Source organism: Anoplolepis gracilipes, chromosome 1, assembly GCF_047496725.1.
Source record: "Anoplolepis gracilipes chromosome 1, ASM4749672v1, whole genome shotgun sequence".
NCBI lineage: Eukaryota > Metazoa > Arthropoda > Insecta > Hymenoptera > Formicidae > Anoplolepis > Anoplolepis gracilipes.
The window spans coordinates 11441959-11469102 of NC_132970.1; the positions used below are offsets into that span (position 1 = coordinate 11441959).

General features: G+C 33.5%; 4 protein-coding genes across 5 annotated transcripts; 1 reads left to right on the plus strand and 3 right to left on the minus strand.

Annotated features, from left to right (window-relative positions):
• Nucleotides 1-10475: 10475 nt before the first annotated feature.
• Tpx-3 (thioredoxin peroxidase 3) lies at nucleotides 10476-12736 on the minus strand. Of its 2 annotated transcripts, XM_072899552.1 has the most exons (4): nucleotides 12634-12736; nucleotides 12227-12356; nucleotides 11590-11813; nucleotides 10476-11507 (listed from the first exon to the last, which is right to left on the minus strand). In XM_072899552.1, the coding sequence occupies exons 2-4, from the start codon at nucleotides 12269-12271 to the stop codon at nucleotides 11048-11050; spliced, it is 729 nt and encodes a 242-aa protein (XP_072755653.1). In that variant the 5' UTR covers nucleotides 12272-12356; nucleotides 12634-12736; the 3' UTR covers nucleotides 10476-11047. The 2 variants fall into 2 exon arrangements, with proteins under 2 accessions (XP_072755653.1, XP_072755644.1); XM_072899543.1 differs by lacking the exon at nucleotides 12634-12736 and having other exon boundaries at nucleotides 12227-12467.
• Nucleotides 12737-13320: 584 nt separating this feature from the next.
• Nelf-a (Negative elongation factor A) lies at nucleotides 13321-15997 on the minus strand. Its single transcript, XM_072899530.1, has 6 exons — nucleotides 15696-15997; nucleotides 14838-15270; nucleotides 14330-14749; nucleotides 14053-14249; nucleotides 13818-13917; nucleotides 13321-13733 (listed from the first exon to the last, which is right to left on the minus strand). The coding sequence occupies exons 1-6, from the start codon at nucleotides 15903-15905 to the stop codon at nucleotides 13501-13503; spliced, it is 1593 nt and encodes a 530-aa protein (XP_072755631.1). The 5' UTR covers nucleotides 15906-15997; the 3' UTR covers nucleotides 13321-13500.
• Nucleotides 15998-16623: 626 nt separating this feature from the next.
• Nucleotides 16624-22650, plus strand: Nbr (exonuclease mut-7 homolog). The gene is made up of 13 exons (XM_072899414.1): nucleotides 16624-17013; nucleotides 17097-17237; nucleotides 17668-17858; nucleotides 18000-18238; nucleotides 18325-18506; nucleotides 18583-18789; nucleotides 18954-19151; nucleotides 19235-19384; nucleotides 19578-19850; nucleotides 19932-20080; nucleotides 20912-21712; nucleotides 21790-21980; nucleotides 22076-22650. Exons 1-13 carry the CDS (start codon nucleotides 16935-16937, stop codon nucleotides 22434-22436), a joined length of 3162 nt encoding a protein of 1053 aa, XP_072755515.1. The 5' UTR covers nucleotides 16624-16934; the 3' UTR covers nucleotides 22437-22650.
• A 1005-nt stretch (nucleotides 22651-23655) lies between these two features.
• Spg7 (SPG7 matrix AAA peptidase subunit, paraplegin) lies at nucleotides 23656-27112 on the minus strand. The gene is made up of 9 exons (XM_072899454.1): nucleotides 26832-27112; nucleotides 26324-26608; nucleotides 26001-26232; nucleotides 25536-25853; nucleotides 25285-25453; nucleotides 24853-25205; nucleotides 24278-24774; nucleotides 24076-24201; nucleotides 23656-23973 (listed from the first exon to the last, which is right to left on the minus strand). The coding sequence occupies exons 1-9, from the start codon at nucleotides 26988-26990 to the stop codon at nucleotides 23812-23814; spliced, it is 2301 nt and encodes a 766-aa protein (XP_072755555.1). The 5' UTR covers nucleotides 26991-27112; the 3' UTR covers nucleotides 23656-23811.
• Between the last annotated feature and the right edge of the window lie 32 nt (nucleotides 27113-27144).

A 27144-nucleotide genomic window follows, 5' to 3' on the forward strand; every position in this document is an offset into this window, starting at 1 on the left:
GCACTCAAATAGAGAGGGAAAGATATACAGGGTTTGGCAGAAAAACCTGATGATTTTCAATTTCATATCATAAAGTGAATTTTCTCATATTGACAAATTTCTTTACATAAATATATAGAAAAATAAATATCATTTATAAACATGTAAGTATAAAATGCATAAGAAATTGTTTAGTTAGTTTTTAATAATAAAAACTAACTACGTCATCAAAATGTTCTCTATATTTTCCTATACATATTCTTGTAGCTTAATCTGAAAGTTACGCGTTCTACTATGTCAAGACTATTATGGCAATATCCCTAAGGATACTGCCGCAATTTCCTGACGAATTGTATAAATTAATTTTCAAACTAAATAAACAGTTATTTATGCGTTTTACACTTATATGTTTATAAAGCTTACATATCTACAAAATTACTTATATGAATAAAAAAGGCACACATTATTCTGTATAATTATTTATATAAAGAAATTTGTTAATATTCGAAAATTCGCTTTATGATATTAATTTGAAAAACAATTAGGTTTTTCACCGGACAGAGTATATAATATTCAGAGAAATCCATTATATTAAATTTTTCAAAGTATTGAGCATTGATTTATAAAATCAGTAAGAAATTTTTTTACTACATTTGCTACATTGTTTAATGATTGACCAGCACCGCGGTTCATTTTCGAAAATAAATTCAACTAAAATTTTGTGGCCACAAAATTATTACAGTAGAATATTTTTAATAACCAATAATAATTTTCATATGTAAAATTGTAATATTAAGAATAATAAGATTAACAAAAAAAATAATAAACCAAAAAAGAAATATAGCGAAATAATAAAAATCATTATATGTTGATAAAAAGTATATTAAAATAAAATAATTACTTAACAAGTATATTAATGTATTAAAAAAAAATATATGTATGTATGTATATACATTGTATAAAAGTATATACAAGCAAGATAAAAAAATTAAAAAATTTAGAATTAAAATTCAAGATATTATTGGTAGAAAAAAAACAGCAATTATCATTCTGATATTTTACCGATTTGAAATAATTTAACAATGATTTAAAATGCTCCAATATTTCTTAATTTGCCTAAAGCTTATTATCTAAAGCTGCATTTTTTGAAGCGTGGCATGTATGCACCGATTAGCTTGACCCTCGTCGTGTTACTCCCTTTTGAAGAGAGATTTTCTGGTTTTTAAAAGCATATCGAAATCGTGTTTGTCGAGGATCAAAAGTTTACCAGCTCATTGTCGCTGACAATCCGGAGTCGAGTTGCAGTCCTTTCGCGCCACCACGCCTCCCCTCCCTTTTCCTATCGTATCGTGTCCCAAAGTAATTTAACACGTAAGGGGATGACAACAGACACAGAACTCGCGTCCTCTTAAGGGTCCGTAAGTGACGATCATATTACATCACTGAATTCACAAAATTTGCTGGAACCGATGAGTTTTTTGTATTCTTATATCGCGATTGTCTCTAATTAATAGCAGTGAAATATCAGCATATAAAGATTCACATATTTTTTACAGAAATGAAATATGTATTATTACATCATTAATTGAGAGTAAAGTTTATCCAAGATTTATTTTTATATGATAACAATTGATATCAATCATCTCGATCTCTCTTTCAAGTATAGACAGATTTTTTCCATCTGAAAATCTAATAAGAGAGTAGAGATAAAACGTTCAAATTATTTCAAATTTATATTTTCGAAGAAATTAATTTTAACGAATCACATCAATCTAAAAGTTGTTGAAATCGATAAAAATAATCATTTCAAGCTATGTCCCTTTTTGTAAATCATCGATATTATATAGAAACCTTACAATGATCTATGAATTCTAAAAATGTCCATCTTTGTACGTAACTTAAATTACCCCAATAAGAGATGTAGATTGATAAGAAATTAATTGTCGCGTCTACCGCAGAAGGTCGTTTAATTTGCTCGCAACCTCGTCGATCAACTAATCGAGTTAATTACCGTGCACAGAGATAACGCGATGACTTTGCGACAGCTGTAGCGACACGAAACAACGTGAACGACCACCGCACAGATGACGTCTCTCGACGAGTGAGAGGGTGAGCGTACGGTCGATTTATCGCGCCCCATTATCGCGCCCGCGATCGTTTCGTGACCGTTATTACCTGCCCGTAAAGAAGCCTCGAGGCCGGATAATTACTCTAATGGAATAATTTTTTGGAAGAATCTATCGTTGATGCCGCGGGTGTGCACGACAAAACGCACGATAGCATAAGCCACACCCCGAAGAACCCGACGTTCGCGATCCGAAGCTCGTTAACCGCACGCACACACACATACACGTGATCTTCCGTAAAAGGAAACGATAAACGTAGAAATGAATGAATAAATGCATTGAACTCTCGATTTTCATCGAATTACTAATCCCCAGAGAATGCAGCAAAATTGCAGTTGGGAGATCTCGATAAGATAACCTTCGCTCTCCCATCAATCAACTTTTTCTCTGTAATCTATTTTATCTTGTGGATAAAAATATAAAAATAAATGTATTTTTTTAAGATTTATAATTATTTTAATTCTGATTATTTAACTTCTTTTGAATATATTTTTATATATGATCAAATTCTTCTATATATATATATTGAACATTTTCAATTATTCAGTTATTATATGTATTGTACATAAAAATATATGTTTATGTATAATAATAATATAAATTATCATTTGATAAAAATTATGGAAAAATGTTGGAAAAATCGCGATTTGTTTTCCACAGATATCGTAAAATTTACTACGATAAATTTTTAGGGCAACATTTTTATACACATGCAGTAACAGGAAAATGAATGTCAAAGTACGTTTTGTACTCCATTGGGACTTCCTCCGAGGGTTATATTAATATTTATGGTACTCCGTAAAATGTATCCATGTTGGAAAGGAAACTTTTGCCCATGTATCCCTAATCGTCCCTCGCAATCTTATGTTTTATTTTGTCATGGCATTCTTTATGCCAAATATGTGTAATGTCTCGAGATTATACTAAACTCCTTGGAAATCAATATCTCATTAGAGTCATATTAGAAATGTTTTTTTCTTTGTACGAGTCCTCTCGAAATCACTCTGTAAAACTGCAAAATACGAAAGTACATCTCATTGCGGAGAAAAAATCAACATATATCTTTAAAAAATGATTATTAAATCGCTAACATCGATCGTTATCTTTCCGATTTTCTAATTTCTAACATTAAGTTGAACACACGCGCGGTTTTCAATGTCCGCATTCGGGGTGGAAGTAGTTCTCGAAGCCGACGATAGAATTCGTCTCGGGGTAGAGAATACGAGGTCTGACGCGGTGACAAAGAGGGCGAAAGAAAAGGAGGAAGGGAGAGAGAGAGAAAGAGAGAGAGAAAGAGAGTCAATGGGTATAAGCACTAAGCACGTAACTATAAAAGGAGCCGGGGGTTGCGAATCGTCGCTAGATTAAAAAGAGGCTCCCTTTTTCGCTTGCTCTTTTATGCCGGTGCGCGCCGCGCCCTACACGCATCGCGCGGTTCCTCCGGTCCGTAACACGTTAACGTTACGCTTACATATACATACACATGTAGGTATAGGTAGGTAGTATATACCAAGTATTCGTACATTCACGCGCATTCGATATCTCGCGACCGTCCGTCCGCTGGAAAAGCAATTCGATCTGGCAGCGCGAGTATACGGTGGGTACGGCCACCCTCGTCTCTTGCCCCTTTTATCTCTTTCCAGACCTGCTCAAGCGTCGGATTTCCCGATGCTGAATTCGACTTCGCGATGTGCCCACTCTTGCGTTTATCGGAAATGCAAATTGCGGCAAACGTGAGCGTGATTACTGATTTCCGCCGGTTAGCGTCAAGATACCGATCCTGAATACGACTTAATTACATCGTGTTAAATAGCTAAAGATAATATTCTGGACATTCGTTCATTTAATAATATAATTAATAATTTGCTTATTTATCTATTTATGTGACATGCATCTTGCATGGTTTTACAGTAAAATTTATTGTTAGATAGAAATAATTTTTTTTTTAACTTGGATATTTTGTGTCGCAAAAAAATAATCATTTAGCATAAATAAAAGTATTGATAATTTGATGGCTATATATTAAGAAAAATATATTTTAATTATATATTTAAATTAAAATATTTAATTATTTTAACAAGATATGTTTAACTCTTATAAAGAAAATAATTATTCCAAAATTAATTTAACGTAAATTAATTACAAGTTTAATTTATTCAATACATTAACACGCAAAATACTCATTTTTTTTGCTTGCGCACGAAGTTACATTACATTTAAATGTAATAGTCTTGTATCATAGCGCAAATACTTGAGAAACAGTAATTATCAAGATAAATGCCTAACGTTGTAACAAGTAACATAATACCTGCAACGCACAATGCATGTCTATCCGCTTCTATTGCATGTACGCAAGGCCTACAATGCTCATATTACAATAATTAAGTACTGTGACTGATCATATTATTACTCCACAATACAGAATACAAGGATAAATATGAATAATCAGTCTGACAATGAGACACAATCAGCTGTTTGAATAAGTTTTGTGATCCATAGAATTTATGTCACTGATTATCTTTTTAAATATATGAGTGTACGTGTTACAAGAAATATTTTGTTAATACATGATTTTTAAAAACCTTTATTAATTTATAGCTAAAAAGTTTCTGATAAGTAATCTTTTTTATAAAAAAAAAATATATAGAAAAGAATTAGATTTGATCAGATTAAAAGAATGCAAATAAATAAATACTATCTTGAAATAATTACTGTTGCATTCAGCCTGATTTTCATTTCATCTTTGTATCACCTTATTCTTACTAAGCTTAAATCATACGAGTTATGATCGTTTAATTCTCGCTCTTTGTCATTTTTATCTCGAAAACGAGAGAGATAACTGGATAAAGAAAGAATGAGAAAGAAAACGTCTGTACATTCGCGGATACAGGCCCATCGGTAAATGGATGGATGAATCTGGGCGAAAAAGGGTGCCTTTGAGCTGCCGAGTCCGTTGCTGCCAGATTAATTAACGAAGCACTCGCCCGGGGACCGGAGGAGGGATCAGCAGCAACTCCGTTATCAGGGTGGAGGGCTAATAGACAGATACCCTTGCCTACTTATCTATCAGTCCACCTCTCGATCAACCTCCTTTTTATCGAACGGCGAACATCGCTTCCATTCGCGTCAATCGTTAACTAATCGCTCGTGTTACGACAATTATCTCAGTTCAAATTATTTATTTATATATATATATATATATATATATATATATATATATATATGAAAAAATAGTTTACTCATTTTACTATCAGAATAATTAAATGTTCACATAAAAGCTCAATTAATAATTTCAATTTCTCTTCTCTCCTTGTCGGTACTAAATGTTATATAAACTTATGACTAAAAAAATTCTAAAAAATAAACGTGTTTGTCACAAGTTTTTTTAAGAAAACAAGAAATAAAGGATTCAAATGTGGGTCACAAGCAACTTTACATAATTTATTTAAAAGTCACTTAAACTAAAAGAGCCCACACACTTTCTTATTAATACTTTAATAATAAACTGTAATTATTTTTCTACATATATTTTGATATTTATTTACCTTTGAATGCTGATGCGAATTTAAAACTCTCGTGGAGTCCCGTAGCGCTGAGGAAGAGTTTAAATATAATCGTCGGAATCATCCGGCCGTTTGTTTCGCGTTACAGATCTGCCAAAGATTTCGAAGCGTCCATCTAAGTAATTACTGAAGCTTAGGAGTGTCGTCGGGGTTGGGACTAGCCCGATGATGATTAAATGCGAGAGATAAGATACAACCGCTCTCCCTCCGCGCGCATGCAGTACTTTCATGTTAAACCGAGTCCCTTAATTGAAGTAGCAGCCTTTTGAATATTCTAAAGCGACGTATTATCTGAAACAGTATATAACGTAGCGGTTAATGATTATTTTCGAATACGCATAAAGATCTTCGTGATAAAAACGTGTAATTTAAATTTTAACATCTTTTTATTACAATATTTATCTCTTTATTTATAAATATTATTTTAATGTTCTTTTTTTCAATTTCTTTTTTTATACCATTATATATTTAATTTATGTAATATTACGTACAATATGTTATACACTTTTATAAAAAAATATAAAACAAGAAACATATATCGAAAACACAAAAAAAAATAAAAAAAAAAAAAAAAAAATGTGAAAGAGTTGAGGCACAGCCTGTATGTATTATATTTCTTGAATACTCAAATTAATTCTCCAAAGAACTGACGTGCGCAAATGCGCGGCCTTTCTCTGCGCTAATAGACTCGTCGTCTGCTCTCTTGCGCTTTCGCTTTCTAAAGCACAACGTTGACCCCGGCGTTCTAGGGATAATCGACTGAAAATAACCCCAAGAGACGAGTACCGGGACCCCCCCTGGATCCCTGATAGAGTCATCCTTCAATACAGCCTAGTGCATCTGTTCCTTTTGAAAGAGAACGAGTGACTCCAACAATTAGAGAAGCAAAAGCAGCAGAAATCCTATCGAGAGACCGCGCGCTGCGTGACCTGCGTCTTATTTCTCGCTTAGAATGATCGGAATCGTCGAGATTACGCGAGCGTACATCTGCAAGGATATTATCCGAGAAACTAATAGATATAATCGCATCAATCTCAGTTAACCCTGAGGAGCACGAGCAAGTGAATAGAATAGACGCGATAGAGAGCCATAAGGCTCTAAGAAAATTCTAAAAAAAATCAAACAAATGCCAAATATTTTCTATAATTACGTACTCTATAAAAATATAAAGTATTCAAATATATATATATTTAAATATAAATATTAAATATATATATATATATATTATATTTTAAATAATTTAATAATTATTAATAAATTGGAAATAAAAAAAGTTTTTCAAAATTTTAATAAAAATTGTAAAGTAAGCGAGAACCAAAAATCATACGATATTTTAAATAATATATCAGAGATGAGCTGCTATTGACTTTCATTTCATTATAGTGTGGTTAAGGGTTAACGTTAGTGCATGTAGAGATATAATTGGCTTTTGTGCTTATAGAATTTCCTACAATTAAAGCATTTGCATAACGCAATAGCGTGTCGGAAATATCTTTTCATCAAACTGATGAGCAACCAGCGCGAGCCGTGTATTATATACAAAAGGTGATAGATTGTCGGGGACAGACACGCTAGGGGCTTGTTCGTTTAATACTCACCCCCGACTATATATATTCAATACAAACACAGTGCAGGAGTGACTGTTGCTTGTATTCAAATTATATATAAGAGCTAGCAAATGTGTATTTATTTTTCTTATCTTTTCAAACCGTTTCAACATAAGTCTCTTACCTTAAACTGAATATAAATAAAGTTAAATAAAAATGTTTACCTTCTGAAGCTGCTCTAATTTCACATTTCCTATGTAATATGCAAATTCTAAAAATATATATATATATCTTTCTTTACATTTCCGTTTAAGAATAAATCGAACGTAGAATCGTAAAGAACGTTAACTACACAAACGTAAAACTACACAAACTGTTGAAAAAAATAGCAAGTACTTTTATCGTTACCTATGCATCACGAGAGTCGCTCGACTAAAAGACGCCTTACAAAAACGGAATGCCCGGCTTTAAATCCCAGCTGATTGCAAGTTGCTGAGCGCAGCGTCGTGATTATCAAAGCGCAGTCTGTGCGATCGGCGGTGGTTCGCGGTTGAACGAAAGTGCTAAACGACCAATAAGGAAGTAATAGCAATACACAGAAAGACAAAGAGAGAAAGAGCAAAGGGGGAAGGGGGAAGGGGGAGGCAAAACCCTGGCGGTGGACCGGCGCGGCGAAGGGGTGGTTCCGCGCGCAATTACGGATTTTGAGTGACAGATGCTCGCCCAGTCGGCAGTCGGAAGATTAAAACAAGTAATCAAAGTCCCAGTAGCCACCCCGGGATGGATATGGATGGATGCACGCCTCCGGCCCCCTCACCCTTGCCCCGTTTCACCCTGCTGTCATCCTGTGCATCCTCTTCTGGTTTTCCCCTTCCCCTTCCGTTTTCTCTCTCTTTCGTCGTGTCTTCTCGCTTCAAAGCCCTCGTACCCCACGAGTTTTGCTCCTCCTTTACTCATCTTATTCCCTCCTGGAAGTAGCAAACCACCAAGAGGGTAAGCCCCGCTACTATAATATCCACCTATAGCCGTCATCAAGGCGCGCCTTGAATGCTCCTTTAAGAAAATGTTCCTTTCGCGAGCAGTCGCGTAGGAAGATTATTAGGCGTCTTGAAGAGACGGGTGAGAGCGGAAGAGGGATTGGAAATGAGTTATATTCAAACGACGCCAACTTTCTATCCTACTTAAAGTGCTGAAGATGTGTCCAATGCGTCAATAATAAAGATTCTTTAAAGAGAAAAAAATCATATATAAGAATCATTACTATATAATGAAAATTTGCTACATAAAATTTTGCCATAAATATATATGTAAATTCAACAAGAATCTCTAAAAATAATAAAAATACAGCCGTATGTGTATAATTATTATTATATATTAATCTAATTTAATTACATGATTTTTTTTTATATGTGAGACCTTAAGAGAAACTATCGGCTTTAATAAATTTTATTCATCGTTATAATTAAAAGCTAACATTTTTCGATAAAATAAAAATTAGTATAGCACTTGCCAAGATCATAGAGCGCAGGCACAATTAGGACCCGAAACCTTACTGTTACACGCTTGACTGTCCCACAATAGAAGAACCGTAAACCGAGGGCGATGGACAAGAAATCCCTCGATTAGACTCTGCAATATAATACCGATATAATCTGACCACTTAATCGGCAAAATATAATAGTGAATTGAACAATTATGGTTGCAATCTCTCTTGCTCCGTGACTACAAAGCAAATTATTTCAGAAAACTACGGGTAATATCGCCTTTGATTCGAAATCCTTTTAACATATATTAATGTAAATACTAATGAAATCTATAAATCGAAAAATTAATGCTCAAATTTGCTTCTTAAAGTAAGTAATAAAAATAAAAATAGAAATAAAAAAACTCACAATCGCGCGTGCATTTATTTCTATCTTAACTTCCCGATATCTCTGTCAAGATATCGCTTTTACAATATATTTACAAAAATGATAAGAACAAATGCATACGTGAAAGTAAAAAGAGATTCCATTTTCCATTTTACTCAAGTAAACCCTGCATCTCTGTATCACCGGAGAATTCCTTTTCCTCCTATTTTACGCTTTGCGACGATAATGAAGCCGCGTCGCTGCGACATACAATTTGTCGGCACACGGCGGTACCGCGAGACGCGAACACGCTACACGGTGACGCGAATGTGATTAGTCTCGAGATTTTCAAGCGAGCGCGAGGATGGCGCACCAGGATTGGATTTGGCCGGGGCGCAGGGAATGGAGGATGAGCCGTTTATCTCAGGCGTCGCTTTTCAGCAGTTTTTCTCCCTCTCGCGATCTCCCTTCTTGCGCGATGCGCCCCGACTCTTTGCTTCCCGAGGCTCTCATCTCTGGTTACTTTATCCCTTCCTCCCGGGGCGTTCCCCGAGCCGCCGTGGTGCCCCGAGACGCGTGTATATCCTCTTCTCCTCCTCGCGAAATAATAAGCTCGCTCTACTAAATTTATCATGAGCAGCTTTTAGAAGCGGCAGCATGCGCCAACGGCGCACCTGCCAGCTTACCTGCCTGCTGACATTGTAACGGCTTTTAATTCCGTCATCTACCTCTCACGCTGCGTTCTAATTATCTTATGGCATCCGCGCATATACGCTCTCGTGTTACAACGTAATTTTAGCAACCATGCTAATTGCTCATATTCTACGCTGTCACATTTTAGCGTGAATTGAACAATCCCCCTCCCATCGCTGAGAAATAATTTATGCAAAAAATAATACAAATATTTATTGGACATTTTATATCATAAAAATAAGATATTTTTGTAAAAATTATTTATGTAAAAATTCAAGTACATTCTCTTCATATGTGTAACGAAAGATTGAAATGCAGGATGCCATCTATGATTCAAATATGTCCCTATTTATTATGTCTATGTGTGTAAACACACAAAATTGAGTTATCATTACGACATTATATCTATACTTTGTAGCCTAGATTAAAAAAAATATATAAATTGACAATTTAAGTTGTGTATATCATAAAATTAAAGATTTGTTTTATTAATCTGTATAATTATTATTTCTTAAAGTGTATACACACACATACATTTCAGCATAATTTCAGATTTTTTTTTTTCATTGTCAAAACCACAAAGTATATGTATAATATTATTAATTAATTTATATATATATATAAAATTCAAAATTCCTGTACTAAGCGAAAAAGTGAGATTTATTAATAATTCTAATAATTCAAATAAAATCATACAAAAATACAAAGAATTTTATCTCAATTTTCAATTGCATCTAAAATTATATATAATAATTCTTCGAATAAATCAAGTTGTTAAGTGCTAGATGAAGAAAAAAAATAATCTAAAATATATCTAAATAAAAAATATAAATGGCAACTTTCAAGAATATATTTACAATTGGTGATTGTATTTATCGATTACAATCACAAGAACGAAAAAAAGATTCGACACAAAACATTCCAAAACCCGAAAAAAAATTAATTAAACAATAACAATTAACTAACTTAATCAATTCAAGAGAATTATTCTTTTTTTTTTACATTCGGCGTTTGCTATAAATTATCTATAACACCTGAATACGATTTCTCTTAAGTCCTTCACACATAAATTCATACAAAAATATAAGCATAGAATGTGCATGAAAGGAGCATATAAATACGATATTAGATTTTGATGTTTTTTGGTTTTGTTCATTTTATATAAGCAATTAAAATATTAATCATCTTTGTTACACATACTATAGCTATATCATATTAAATTACAATATAATCTATTATATCGTACATATGCCTGCCCTTTAAAGAAATCATTAAATGTATTACCTAAATTAATTAACTGAATCAAAATACTCTTTGCTGTCTTTTGGATTTGGTTTGATAGTTTTGGAATCTGGCTGCCAGTTTGCAGGACACACTTCTCCATGCTTCTCAACAAATTGAAAAGCTTTGATTAATCTCAATGTCTCATCAATGCTTCTACCAACTGGAAGATCATTGACGCTAAACTGTCGAAGAATTCCCTCCTTGTCTATGACAAAGAGACCTCTAAGCGCAATTCCCAAATCTTGTAATAGAACATTGTATTTACTTGATGTTTCCTTATTAAAATCACTTAAAAGAGGATAACCTAAGTCTCCTCCAAGGCCACCTTGTTTTCTAGGAGTATTAATCCATGCCAAATGGCTAAAATGCGAATCTGTTGAAACTCCAATTACTTGTGTATTTAATGCCTCAAATTCTGAGATTCTTTCACTAAATGCTATAATTTCTGTTGGGCAAACAAATGTGCTACAAATAAGATGTAAAGATTATACATATTATAGATAATTACAAAAACAGTTTAAAAAATAATTTAAATAAAACTACTTACAAGTCCAATGGGTAGAAAAAGAGAACAACATATTTCCCCTTGTAGTCGCTCAATTTAATTTCCTTAAAGTCACCTTTAACTACTGCGGTGCCAGAAAACTCTGGGGCAGGTTTCTGAATTTGTGGCCAATTGCTAAGCAACTTTGAACTCACTGTAAAATTACGAGTACATTCTGCCACCAGTGTGTTATTTGTTTTTGCCAATGATCCAGTTGCAGTGACAAGCTGTAAATATATTCATATTAATTAATAAAAGGCAAGAATTAAGTCTGTTTAGATGATTCGTGACAAAATTCAAATTTGTTTATAATTTTTACATTCTTTATATGTGTATAATCTGATACATATATCTAGTATATCTATACATTTTTACTTCTTCAAATATGTATATATGACCAAAATAATGTATGATATAAATAAATATAATTATAAATTATTATTATTTTATGTGTGTATGTATGAATTCTAATTCTTGAATGTTGTCATGAATTAATACTTATAAAATGTACTTTACACTTATATCGAGATGTATAACTTGTATTATAACCATGTTTGCATGCAATGAATCGGCAAAATGCATAAATATGTAATTTTAATCAGAATCACGAGAGAATATATACGGATTTGGTAATGCTTACCAATTTTCTGCCTTGTAGGTACAGTGGAGCGAGTAATCGAAACATTGTAAGATCAAAGAATATAAAGCTTGTGATATAACTATAGAATTTGTAGAGTTATAGAATCGTAGAGTCGAAGAAAAATCTTGTGCTGCAAATACAAGTAAGTTTCGCCAACTTTATTCGCCCCTTTTTTTTAAAAGTGCGTATTCTACAAGCAGCAATTCCGCGTGGAGTAAAAGATGATAAAAAGGTTATGAAATACTTTGATATGCAAGAATATAAAAAAAAAAAAATTTTCTACAAATTTTATCATGTTTATATGTTAAATGTTACGATCAATATTAAAGTAACATATGAAATAATTACGTTCGTCAACGCATAGAAATAATTATAAAATTAGAAAGACAAAAGTTGGCAACACTTACTCAAAATAGAAATTAGTTTACAATTTGAAAAATGTACTTTTTAGAAAGAATTATTGCATAAACATGTGTGCAAAGTGATTGAAAAGAGCAATGCTATTAGCTCGAGTACAATCTACAATGTTTATCAAATACATAATGTGAATTATATAAAAAAATATATATATCTATAATTGGCACACATACAAAGCACATAATATAATCATGTTTATTGAAATAACAACATTATAAGAATCTTGTGGTCATTCTTATTAAATGAATGTGTGTGTGTGTGTGTGTGTGTGCACACACATTTATATAATATGTAAGTATATCTCTCTGTATATGTAATATAAAGATTTCAATACAGATGCAGAAAAACGTTAGATTATTCACACATGTGTATACATAAATATACACAACACACACACACAAACTCTGTTTCTATATATATGTATAATATATATATATATTAATTTTTATTTATATAATTAAAAATTAATATACATATAATTGTTAACACATCACATACGCACAACATACATGTAACACACATAACATCAAAAAATGCTATTCAATTAAGGTAGGGAAGATTTTGATGAATTATTTCTGTTTAACTAAAATTTCAAAGTAAGATTTAAAATTGATACAAGAGAATGAAGGAATTATTTTCTTTGATAGGGATGAAACAAATGCAAGATAGTTAAGAAATTTGATAACAATTCCATATTAGCCCTTATGAAACATGAATCAGCTCTTAATTCAGCAACGTCTCGTTCCACTAAGAAGACGAATGATCACAATGTGCATTAGTTTTTAAAAACTGCACAAAATAATATTTTCATATATATATAAATCTCAAACATATTATGTCAATTTGAATAAGTTCTTTCAATTGGAAGCCGTTGCTGTTGCACTCGGTGCGAGAGTGGACGCTGATGTGGATTCCTCTGTCACAATACGTCGATTTTTTTTTATTCTCTTCCATTCGCCGTTTGTATAGTTCATTTGGAAATGGGTTTCTACTAACATCGGCACGGTTGTTCCATCCGACTGCGTTACTTCTTCTATGTTCTCTGATAGCATCACTGTGACTATATTGCCCAATTTTGGACAAGGATTATCTGCAAACAAAATCAATAGCATTATAACATGACTTGTAAAAGAGAAAGATATAGAGAATCTATATAGAAAAAAAATAAACATACCCCTAGATCCAGCCATAAAACCTAAGATGAGGGCTTTTTCTGGACGTGTTACTTTATTTGCAGTTCTAAACATTTCTTGCGCTTCCAACATTTGCTCTCGCTATAATTCAATAATGATAATCTTATCATTTTAAATAATATATATCATTAATTAAAATAATACATAGTTATATAAAATATATAATAAAAATTTTGCACAAACTTAGGATCACACAATGAAATGGCATAAACTTACCGTAAGAGATAGGCCCTTTCTTGTATTAGCCGCCGCATTAGGTTGCGCGGTAGTCTGTATACGTATCTGTGTGACTGTCTGAGCTGGTCTGACTGTTTGCACAGCAACAGGTGTACTTTCCACAGGTGCTATCACCGTCGATGAAACTACTACTGGTAATACAGTAGCAGGCGTTGTGGGAGTAGTTAATGTGGTAGCTGTATGACATAAAATGCTTTATAAAAATTTAAACAAAAATTAACACGATCCCTAAAAATTTTTATGATGTCGATCTTACGTGTTTGCGGTGCAGTCGTAACTGAAATGCTGCTTGGCGTACTAGGCGCGACATAAGATTGCGCTGTAACCACGACTGGTGCAACCGGTGTAGCGGGTGGATTTATCGAGGTCAATCCTTGCGCGTATTCCGGAGTCGCCGGAGTTTCCGCGACTGGCGTGACTGCTGAAGCCGCTGCCGCTGCAGCGGCCGCTTGCGCTTCCGCAACCTTCTTTTGTTGCTCTTCCAATTCCAGCATCTTCTTCCTCTTTTTTGCTTGTGCATATCCGAGAGGCTGTTCATTAATATCGAGTAATTTAATACCACCATCTTTTCGGATTCTACTGCTAATCGATGTTCTGTTGGACATAGAAGTGCTCGTAAGTGAAGGAGACCGAAAACCACTCGTTGGCACTCTGCTGGGGATCCCTTTTAAAGGAGCTAAAAAGTTTACATACAATCATGTATATCGCAATAATATTGGACAACAATACAATCTAATTATATACATTTATAATTTTACACTTACTCGTATCAGTCATTTTTCTTGGCATGCCTCTGCTTCTTACTGGTACGGTGGGAGCTGCACTCTTTTTGAGATTATTAGCAGCATCTGTGCTTTTTTGAAGCAACTCTACTCTCAAGGCTGCACTTTTGGGTTTTCGCTTGAGAGTAAAATGTTTGACCGGCGTAGGTTGTTGACCTACTACCGAGATCAACGCAGTCTTATTAAGGTAATGACATTCTAAGGGAAGCATAGCAGGATCATTTTGCTTTTTCAAAAGTTTCCGAAGATCATTGACCAGTTCGCCAAAGATAGGCCTATGCTCATCTAGATCAGTAATGTCTGTGTTCAAAGAACCAGTTGATGGAAAAGTTTTCATCGCTTCGGATAGCATCGATACCCATAGTTCACTGTCCAAAGACGCAACCTCAATAATCTCTTCCAACTCCACACGCCACTGTTATATAAAAATATACAAATAATAAAATTTTAATAAAAAAAGATTTTATACAAGAGAATTAAAAAAAATGCTACGTTTGTTCATTATAAATTATATAATTTTCAGAAAAATCAAATTATGTTAGATGTTTCATATAGCAATTACAATTTATTCATCTTATCAAATCGAAGAATGATCTTATTTAGATACTCTCTATATCTACTAAGCGTCTCAAAAACATTGCATTGTTAGAAAAAAAATCAAATCAAATAGCGGGTAAATAAACGAGGCTGAAAAACTAGAAATGCGTTATTAATTTTTCTATATCCTACAAAGAGTCGTCCTTTGAGAGAATGAATTTTTTGATGAAAGAAAAAAAGGGGAAAGGGGAAAAGAAAGAAAGGCAGAAAGAAAACATCAGATGAGAACAAACGCGCTCTTACCTCTTCCACATTGCGTCTTGGTATGTGGAAGAATGACAGGAGTAGTTTAAGCTTGACCTGCGTTTGCAGGTCGGGAAAACAATCCTTGATGTTGCGCAATACCTCGGCATTGAGCTGCGAGCAGATCGAGCTGCCGGTCCAGCTATCGTTTGACGTACCGAGTTTATTATGTAGCCACAACGACGTATCACTATCCCTCACATTCGCCATATTGGAGTCGTTTACTTCTAGCGGGCGCGTACCTTACTGTGGTGCCGCCACGTGCGGTTCCCGCCACAAAGCAACGCCATTAACCATATTGACATAGTAGATTTTTCAAAAAGTTCACTGAATGACACAGTGTAAAGCCGTGATTACACTATAGGTTGCGGGTCAGTTGCGGTTGGGGTTACTGTTGGACATTGGGAACCAACCAATCACAGCAAAGCAACCCTTAAGACTTACTACACTATTGTAGATCCGGCCTAATAATGTTTTCGAATGGTACAGATTAACCCGTTCTAGGTTAACCTATCATAGCCATTCCTCTAAAGAATGAAATGACTATGATTGGTTAGGATCCATTAGATTTTAGATAAATAGCTGTGATTGGTCATAAGTTTACAGAACGGCTAATCTATATTCTTCATTCAAAAACGCTATAATACAATGGATTATTCTATCTTTTTTTCAACTCCTATGCACAACAAAGATAGAATGACACTGCTATCGTATTCCGTCCTTGTTCAACTGTCAAAAGTAATAAGTATATATACATATATAAACTTGAATTTCAATTAACGTAAACAAAAACGTAACAGAAACGCGTCACGCGTTATTTAAATGAGAATAAATTTTTGATTTGCCACCATAAGAATATGACGTAATAAAACGAGTCCGCGGTACGCGATCTACTCTTCTATCTTGTAATTCATGACTATTGTGGCGAGTAAAGTGGCGCAAACTTCAGACGATACGAGTTCTAGGTAAAGTCCCGGTCAATTTTTATCAACGTTTATTTTCTCGTTGGTGCTATTGTGAAATGTGACGTTGACAGAGAACGATTTCTGTCCTTCCACTGTTTCGTGCGTCGCGAGAGTCTTGCGGCGAGTTCCTTCGTTTCCGTCGTCGTCGGACTGTTCGGGCGTTATCAGAACGATATCCGGCTCAATATCCTCGAGCGACACGATAGCACTGATCGACGAGAAATTTTAAATTCCAATTTTGCAGAAAGCGAGAAGCTCCGTCATATCCATCGACATGGATTTGTTGTTCTTCTCGTCCATAGACGATGCCACGAAAGCATGGCTCGACACTCTGCATCGGATGTGGGCACTATGTAAGCACACAATTTTTTTCCGATGTAAATTTTGTTTCATCACTTAACGCACATGTATTAATTGATAATTTAATTAATCGTAGGGAAGAAATGCGACGGTGTTAGCAAGACATTAACGGATTACTTTGAAACGGCACCAAATCCATATCTCAGCACACTGAGAATCCTTGTCAATACCTCTGATTTTGATCACATGACAAACAGCAAATCACTTGCATTTGCAGGTTTTTATTTTTTACAAACTATAACTATATTAATTTCCTTTTGCAATGTACATAACCATAGTTTTTTTAATTCAGAAATAATATAGAAAATAAATGAAGTACATTTCTTTATTTGTATCATTAGGATACACCTCCAATAATTTTGAGCTTACTAATTGTATCTTTCAAAAACAATATGCAGGAGATAGTGCAGATTGAAACAAAGTCAATTATCCTTATCTCTACAACATATATCAAAGTCAAGGAGGTATATTCTATAAATAATTACCAAATTATTTTCTGGAATAGTTAGTAGAACAATATTTCAGAGCTTTTTAAAATATAAAGAGGATGATTAAGATTTCTTTACAACTAAACTATTTTGTGACTTGTATTGTACATACTTTTTGAAATTAAATGATTTTGTAATATAATTTTGTTCATATTACAGTGATAGAAGAATTTTCAAGTTGGATAGAAGAAAGAAAAGAAGGTTATAAGGAATTTCTTGTTCCTGATTTGAAACTAGCAACCTTCAAATTAATAAAACAGAAACATATGAAACAAATGCTATTAATTAAGAAAGTATCTACTATATATGATTTCGTGGAACATAAAGATATGTTTCTACCAGCAATAAAGGTATGTTATCAAAAATGTAATAATTTTTATTCTATATTTTGTGTGTGTGCGTGTGCGTGCGTGTGTACGTGTGTATATTATATATATATATATATATATATATATGTATACATACATACATTTTTTCTTTTATATTTGTAGGAAATGATACGAGATAAAGAATATAAAGAGGCTGCACAGTATGCTGCAATGTTACAATTGCAGAGTCATTTTTGGAATCCAGAAATATTGTTATTACCACTTATATTACAAAATAAGTTACAAGTAGTTGATGAATTTCTAGCTAACTGCCAAGATGTTCAAAAGGCCTTGACAACTTATTTAGACAACTTAATAGCACCAGGAAAAAATGTACAAATGATATTGGAACGATTTATTTAGTGAGTGATATCTATTTATTCACATATAAGATATTTTAATCTTGTGATAAGTTAATTGAGATTTTCACTGAATTAAATTTTTTTAGTGAAAATGATATTCCAGAAGTTAAAATATCATTAACACAAGTTCGTCCGATAACTAAACTTATTGCACGTTTAATAAAGCAATACAATTTGTCGCCTGATGTATGTCCACATTTGAATACAAAACGAAACGAGGGAGCACTACAGTTTCTTATACATAAACGTTATGTGGATGGTAGCTTAAGTAAATATTCAGTCATTACCTTTGGGAATAAAAATATATATTGATATCTTTTATCTAATTGCTTCTTTTATTGCAGATGTTGCTAGTTGGAGAGAGATGGTGAGAGAGGCAATAGGAGATGACATTAAATTACAAAAAGAATTACTTCTTATGTTAATTAATGTCAATGATGCACAAGAAGGGTTATATTGGGCAAGGGAATATAGAATACCTAAGGAGGAATGGCCATGGTTGATTGTGCATGCGGAAGAAGGAGAAGAGGAAAACGAAGAAGGTGCACAAGGTAATGCTCTATAATCAATATTTTTATATTTGCTTTTCAAAATATTCATAAAATATTGTTACTTTTGTATTATAAACATCAATCTTGTCACTGAATTATTTCAAGTACATACCCAATACTCTTCTGCTGTGACATTTTTTTTACTACAATATCATACTTTGCAGGGGGAAATGATGGAGCTTCTACAAGTAGAGAAGAAAATTGGGAACCAATTGAGGATAATATAAATTATCATGTTTTAAAATTACCAAGAGAATCTATTAATGTAGTGGATAATGGACGCTTATTTGAAGAATTTCTTGATAATGGATTGAGAAATGTTTCTGTAGTTGGAATTGATTTAGAATGGAAACCTAGTTTTGGTAATAAAACTTGGAAATACAAAAAAAATTAAAACAATTTATAATATATTTTAATAATTATTTATGTATGTTTTTGTGCACAGGAACTAAACAACCAGAACTAGCGCTTATACAAATAGCTACTGAGGATAATGTTTACATTCTGGATGTGACTACTCTTGGTAATAAATTACCTGAACTTTGGACTGCAGTTGGGCTTATGTTATTCGGAAATAAAAATATTGTTAAAATTGGTACGTGGCCTTTTAGTATTTAAAATTAATTAAAGTGTTGCCTACATTTTATATAGTTATGTGCGACATACACACATGCACGTATATATTTTACTTAATATTTTACATTCAAAAACTACACACTTAAAATCACTATATGTTAGAGAAATAATATAAATGTTAATATGAAAACTATCACAATGTAAATTTTCAGGATTTGGAATAGCACATGACATAACAGTAATACGCAGTAGTATACCTGCATTATCATCCATAAAAAACCAAGGATATCTCGATTTGATGATTTTGTGGAGAAAATTAACGGAAGATTACAATTTTATTTTCCCATACAAAGGTGACCCAAACTTCACAAGCAAGAGTTTAAGTAAACTTGTGGAACTATGTTTTGGACAAAGATTGGACAAGTCTGATCAGTTCTCAAATTGGGAGTTAAGACCTCTTAGGGAAAGTCAAATAATATATGCTGGTTGGTCTTTTTTTTTAAATTATATATTTCCATATAATTATATATTTAATATATAATTAACATATATATTTTATATGACAGCATTGGACGCTTATTGTTTGTTGGAAATATATAAGGTATTAGCGGATTATTCGGCAGATATGGATATACCATTTGAAGATATTTGTGCTGAAATACAGCATATTCCACAAGCACATAAAAAACTTAACACAAATAAATCCATACATAAGGTATAAATTACAGAAAATTATATTACATATACATTATACATGGACACAATACAATGTGCAATAAACAACAGCGTTTTTTTTTCGTTAATGGAAAAAGACATTTGTATATTTTGTATTTCAATTTTTTTTACTATAAATTCAATATAACATGTTGGAAGCTACTGTGTGATTTATTCATATGAGGATAAATATTTTTTCAAACATACTGTATATATACATATATAGGGTGACCCAGATTTAACTGACAAACTTCTAGAAAATGTTCTAGAAGTAATTTTAAGCAAAATAAGTTTATATACTCTATAGATCAATTTAGTTCAGTTCTTGAGAAGAGAATTTTATTAATATTGCAATAAACAAAAAATACCAAATACACTGGAAACTCTTAATAGCGTAGCGTATGGAGCTCTGCTGCACTTTTACAAGATTACCTCTACTGTAGAGTTCAGAGCCGTGACAATATATCATTTCGCCCACGCACCAAAAAAAAGTTCGTACTTATTAATAAAAGATGTAAAACGCAATGACATGAATACGCACGAATACGATGATTGAATTACGTAATATCGCGAGACGCGTGAGCGTGAATATATATGTTTTTTACGCGAGGAGGTACCGCGTCTGCAGTTTTGTGTAACCGATACGCTGCTGGGCCGTTATCCCTACTCACGTTACGGAGGCAGGACTTGGCGCGCATGGAAGGGATGTATTGCACTTTTTTTGAGTCGCACTATTGAGAGTTTCCAGTATATATATATTAACATAGATATGTATTCTTTATGTATGTATTATGTATCTATTTGATAATTTCCAACTATTTTCATTTTACAGAAACCTATGTATTCAAATCCTACAACGTCTGATAGAGACAACAAGAATTATCATATGACCGCAAGAGCTTTAGCAAAATACGAACCGCTTAAATACAAACCTGCGGCCAAACAAGGGCATCACAATAAACAGACTAAATCTGCGCATCTTGGAATACTTAGAATAGCTAATGATGGAAGACACGATAATCAAAAAAGATATGACAATCATGATGATCAGAATCGGGACAGATGTGCGCGTGTCGGAATAATTCGGATAGCTAATGACACAAAAATCGATAACCAAAGGAAATATGACAATTATGATAATTATAATCAGAACAGACACGCACACATCAGTATGATGCGAGGGGCTAATGGTGGAAGACACGAAAATCAAAAGAGATATGTTCACGAGAATTATAATGGATTCGACAATTATGAGACTCATAACAGATACGATCACCCGAGTAGACACGATCACTCGAATAGACATGGTAATCAAGGTAGACGCGACAATTATAATAGACATGACAAACAGATTAGTAGACGAGAGGATGTTCACGATAGATTTCTGGATTGGAAGTTTGAAAAGATGTATAGTTTGGAACCCAAAGTACAACGGCAATATCAGGGGGACCCGATTGCCGCGCATATGTGGCGTGTTGTATGTGACTCGATGCTGGGAGGTTTGAGCAGTAAGTTACGGATGTGCGGCGTAGACTGCGTACATGTCTTATTCGATCAGGGTGGCGACGATTCCGCCAGATTGGCAAAGCGTGAAAACAGAATTCTGCTGACACGTAATAAAAATTACGAAAGAGTAAGATCCGCTTAATATATATTTGTTATAAACTAAACTGTTGTAACTCTTACTTTATTACATATTGCATATTACAGTTCAAGCAGTATCTGCCATTAGAAAACTGCTACAGGATAATGGCTGACACACCTGACAATCAATTACGCGAAGTCTTACGTTATTTCGGTGTAGTTGTCACACAGAATGACATTTTCAGTCGATGCCAAATATGTAATTGCGACGAATTCGTTAAAGTCCCGAAGCAATTAATGGATGATCTTGTGCAAAGGTAAACTATTTTATATATATCTTTCCTTTTATTTTACAATCTTTTCTTTGTTACTTTTATATGATATAATAAAAATGATTTTGCCTTCGATTTAGCTTCGTGAAAATTATAAGAAAAAACAACTATCGAGTGCTGCCCAATCAAATCGACAGCGCAGGAAAAGCTAGCATTGACGACGATAGCTCGAGCGACGATTTCGAACTCGTTCGGAATCCGAACAATTATTTTACAAACAGCGAGCATCGCACGTGGCGTTTATCCACAGACACTATTGACGTTGCCACGTGCACAACGAGATACCAAATGCGAATACAAATCGATAAGGTCCCACTGAATGTACTGAAGAATGTACAAGTCTTTTATATTTGTGAACATTGCGGGAAGATATATTGGGATGGTTCGCACTTGGAGCGAGCTCTTAATGGTGTTATCAAAGATCTAATCGTTAAACAGTAAGTATTAATATTAAATGTGATACAAGAAAAAACTCGAAGACTCCCCTGTTCAAAGGAGCAAAAAAAATCAAAATCATTCGTAGTTTGAAAAATCTTCGAGTAATGATTGTTCCTAGAATTTACGCGCTGCCAATATCAAGTATGTGATATTGTCACGTTTATTAAAGCGCTACATATTTGATTGTACTAATATTTGCGACGTAGACAAACGATATTTTTTGTCAATATATTGTTACTGTTCTGTTTTTAACGTACATATATCGTATATTTTATCGTTCTTTTTTGTTCATTAAGAAAAATATATATTTTAAAAAATATATATATATTTAAAAAAAAATTATATATTTTTTTTTAATATATATATATATATATATATATTACATATATAATCGCTCTATGAAAATAATATAATCTTAATCTGCTAAAATTAATTGTTGTATATCATATTGTAGTTATGATGCCATAGATTTCTTTAAGTTACTATTATATAGTATTATAATATTACAATCGTCATTAACTGTCATCTTATTAGCATAGATTGTTAAATAATCAGAAAGTTTATTAGATTTCTATCATTTTTTTAAATTGATAAATAGCAAGAGATTTAAGATGCAGATGCAGATTATTGATTGATGAGGACCACAAACACAAGTATCAATTGTAAGGTGCAATTTCTAATACGTGACTGTATATTTGAGATTGCATGATATTCTCCTCCATATAAGAGCGAATCAAATGCATGTATGCCAAGTACTCAATGTATCAACTTTGTTGCACATTTGTAATTTCTTGCAACATCTTTGTAACAAAAAAGACAACTACATTTGTAACGAAAAAGCAGATGCCCATAGAGTACAAGATGATACTCTGATTTTTTTAAATATATATTTTAATTATATATATATATAATACATATTCATATAACGAATATATTTACATAGAAAAATACACGTATCTATTTTTTATTGAAAAAAAAAGAAAAGTTTAACAAAATAAAAGGAAAAAAGTATAATTGTGATGCATTCTAGATTAACAGTTTTTTTAAATCTAAATTTCATGTTTTTAACAGGTTGCGCGTTTTTTCAAAACTTTATGTGTTTTTACCTAAATGTCAAAATAAAGATAATTCTTCCATTCGTGTAATTTTGTTTGTTCTTATTCTCATCTCACAGGTTGTGAAGCACAATAATGAATGATGATATTATATAACAGGTTGGAAATATGGCATGTTAGATATATTGACAAAAAAAACATTTTATACAAACATTTCAAATAATTTACGAAAAAAATTGATGTAATAATATTGATGTTTTATCATATTATGTTTTATCACCTTCCTTCTTTATACAGTATAAATATCTACAAAAACATATTTACTATACTGTTGCTCTATCTATCGACGGGGATTCTCTGTCTAGATCAGATTTTTCAAATTCTGCTGGTTCTATAAGTCGTTTCTTCCCAAATGGTGGCGGACCGATTAATTTCTCCACATCATCGTATGTTAACGTTTCCCTTTCTAATAGAGCTTCCGCGAGCTATCGATAAAAATATTTTATACCATGAAATACACGATACATGACTCTAAGTATACGTATATTTACATAACTCTAAGGATGTGTATAATAAAATATACATACTTTATCCAATTTATCTTTGTTATCCAAAAGTAATCGTCGAGTTCGTTCGTATGCTTCTCCTATTATTCTCCTCACTTCTGCGTCCATTAGGTTCGCCAACTTTTTACTATATGGTTTCTTATTTTTCTAGAAAGGGAACAAAAATATACATACACGTTAAACATAACAAATAGTTTGCAAATATTTTCTTTTGTATACATACTGAATCAGTATACTCTTCGTTGAAAGAAATTAAGCCCACAGCCGGACTCATTCCAAACTGTTGGACTTGATGGTACGCTGTTTTCGTCACTTTTTTCAAATCGTTTTCGGCACCCGTCGAGATCTTATCGAACGTTATGTATTCTGCTACTCGACCGCCCAGCATCATACACATTCGTTCGAAGAGTTCCTCTTCACTGTGAAGTTTCTGATCAGATTGAGTGTACTGTGCAAATCCCAGACTGAGATTGGTTCGCGGTACTATCGTTACTTTGAGTAAGGCATCTGTATGTTCTAATAACCAGCCCACTAGCGCGTGGCCGGCCTCGTGATAGGCGACGACGCGTTTCGTGGACGGAGTCAATGGATTATTTCTCTTCGTCAAGCCACCGATCGTCCTGTCGATCGCGTACATGAGATCGCTGCTGTCGACCTGTTTCTTTTTGTCCCTCGCGGCATGCAATGCTGCTTCGTTACAAACATTCGCGATATCAGCACCTGAAAATAACATTTTTATATACTGCCAAATTAATAAAACACATTGTTTGTTTATTAATGAATTTAAATGTATAATACCACTAAATCCAGGTGTAAGGTAAGCCAAATATCCCGAATATTTTGAAGGCTCGCTTCGTAAAGATATTTTCTTGAGATGGGTCTCGAAGATTTGTTGTCTCTCTTCTAAAGTGGGAAGATCGATCAAGATGTGTCTGTCGAATCTGCCGGGTCTTAGTAACGCCTTATCCAATACATCCGCTCTGTTTGTTGAAGCTAATATAATAACATCCTCCTTTGCTATCATTCCATCCATTTCTACTAAAAGCTGATTCAACGTTCGTTCAGACTCACTGTTAGAGACTCCGAGCGAGCTGTCTGAGCGTTTTTTGCCAATTGCATCGATCTCGTCGATATATATAATACTCGGTGCTCTAGAGAAAATTTTATTAAAGCAAGTATTAATATTGTCAAAATATATAAATTTAAAAAAAACACAATGGAGCGTCGAACCTCTTTTTCGCCTCTTTGAATAGATCTCTAACTCGAGCGGCACCCAAACCACCAAAGACTTCAATAAATTCAGAACCGTTCATAGATAGGAAAGGAACACTCGCCTCGGTCGCCACAGCTTTAGCCAGCAACGTTTTACCGCAACCAGGAGGTCCCAGAAGCAAAGCACCTACAAATGTAATTACACAAGTTCGATTTTATAGTATAAACTTGGAACACTGATAATTTTCCATGTACATATTTAAGCATACCTTGTGGCACTTTAGCGCCAAGTGTCTTGTAACGTTCCGGATGTTTGAGATAATCGACAAATTCCATCACTTCTATCTTAGCTTCTTTCAATCCTGCTACGTCCGCAAAGTGTACACCTTTACCCTTTCCCATTAACGGTTCGACTAATGTGAATTTCGCTTGCTTCATCTGCGAGATAATCTCAAAGGGTTTGAAAGAGAAACCTCGTCTTCTGATTAAACTGAAGACACCAATACCCAACAACGCGAGAAGCAAAAATCTCACGATACTCGCTATGTATTCTATTTTCCTTTCATAAATCACTTGTACTCCTTGGCCTAAAATATTTTAAAACTAATGTATTATAAAAGATGCAATCTCCAGTATACAGGGTATCCCAGACCTATCGTGTCATACCGTAATACTGTAAGTCTGGGACACCCTGTATAGTGCTTAGTATGGCATTGCAAATTGAGTTTATCTACCAGCTTTTATGCCAAGATCTTTCTCCACTTTTCTCAACTTTTCTTCGAAATTCTCAATGTTTGGAACAGCTATATGATATCTTTTGAATGGACTTCTTCTTCCCTTGATAATGGCACCATCGTGCACTACGATGATAACATGATCAATAGTGGGATTTATAATAATCGCTTCAACTTCTCCTTTCCCCAGCATATGATATACAAATTCATTCCAAGAGATGGAAGCTGCAGGCTATTAAGCAATACTTACAAACAAGTAATAATATCTCACATCTCCAATTTGTAATGATTTTTTCGATAAACAGCAATAAACAAAAACTCACTTCTATATTTGACGTGTCTAACTGTTGTCTTAATGCAAGTAAGACAACATATAATAATATAACCCACACAGAGAGCTTACGAAGTAATAATTTCATCTCTTCATCTTTATCAGGATCCTTATCCGGCTTTTCAGAACCCGATTCCTTTGAAGATTGCTTATTGGACTTACTACACGTTGTATTAAAATATCTAACATTATCGATTCTTGGAGAAAAAGTAAAGTTGCTGCCATGCAAAAGTGCAGCTTGTACAGCATGAAATTCTTTACGTATCTTTTTGTAGGCCTGAAAAAATACATAGATTTTCACCAATGACATTTCCTCGTGAAATATTCGTTATTACTTAATTTATTAATATGAAATCATATGCAAAGTAATATATCATAAATTAAAAATTAATAATGAATTAAAGTTAAATATAAAAATTATATTTAAAAATAGTGAATGTAACGGGAACAAAAATACATAGGAGTCGGGAATAAGATGTCATAAACAAGCGGATACTTGCGTGATAAGACACGGGGAGAGATAACCTATGCGCGCAACTCGAGTGCTTGACGTCAAGTAGGATCTTTTCCCTCGGGAGGTAAATATTTTTCGGTGGGAAATGGAATATTCGGCTGGGGACTACGTAGTGCCGCCTCGAGCACTTGGTCAGACTCTGCATAATTTCAGATTTCGAAGATTAAATCACAGACGATAGGCTCGCGTGTCATACACAGTTTGCGCGTGTGTGCAAATCATATGTCATATGTATATGTATATATGCAATCATATGATCGTGATCGCATATGACTGCGCGAAACATAGTACGTATAGTG

Excerpts from the sequence above, each read along its gene's own strand:
- Tpx-3 (XM_072899552.1), bottom strand. The coding sequence starts at position 12,271 with ATGTTTCGATTACTCGCTCCACTGTACCTACAAGGCAGAAAATTG. Across the intron at positions 11,814-12,226 it reads ACCTACAAGGCAGAAAATTG|CTTGTCACTGCAACTGGATC; the intron begins GTAAGCATTACC and ends ATATATTTACAG. Across the intron at positions 11,508-11,589 it reads TTTTTCTACCCATTGGACTT|CACATTTGTTTGCCCAACAG; the intron begins GTAAGTAGTTTT and ends TCTTATTTGTAG.
- Spg7 (XM_072899454.1), bottom strand. The coding sequence starts at position 26,990 with ATGCAGAGTCTGACCAAGTGCTCGAGGCGGCACTACGTAGTCCCCAGC. Across the intron at positions 26,233-26,323 it reads TAGACACGTCAAATATAGAA|CCTGCAGCTTCCATCTCTTG; the intron begins GTGAGTTTTTGT and ends ATTGCTTAATAG. Across the intron at positions 25,854-26,000 it reads AGATCTTGGCATAAAAGCTG|GCCAAGGAGTACAAGTGATT; the intron begins GTAGATAAACTC and ends AAAATATTTTAG.
- Nbr (XM_072899414.1), top strand. The coding sequence starts at position 16,935 with ATGGATTTGTTGTTCTTCTCGTCCATAGACGATGCCACGAAAGCATGG. Across the intron at positions 19,152-19,234 it reads AGAATGGAAACCTAGTTTTG|GAACTAAACAACCAGAACTA; the intron begins GTAATAAAACTT and ends TTTTGTGCACAG. Across the intron at positions 21,981-22,075 it reads ATGGATGATCTTGTGCAAAG|CTTCGTGAAAATTATAAGAA; the intron begins GTAAACTATTTT and ends CCTTCGATTTAG.
- Nelf-a (XM_072899530.1), bottom strand. The coding sequence starts at position 15,905 with ATGGCGAATGTGAGGGATAGTGATACGTCGTTGTGGCTACATAATAAA. Across the intron at positions 14,250-14,329 it reads TACGACTGCACCGCAAACAC|CTACCACATTAACTACTCCC; the intron begins GTAAGATCGACA and ends TATGTCATACAG. Across the intron at positions 13,918-14,052 it reads GAAAGGGCCTATCTCTTACG|CGAGAGCAAATGTTGGAAGC; the intron begins GTAAGTTTATGC and ends ATTGAATTATAG.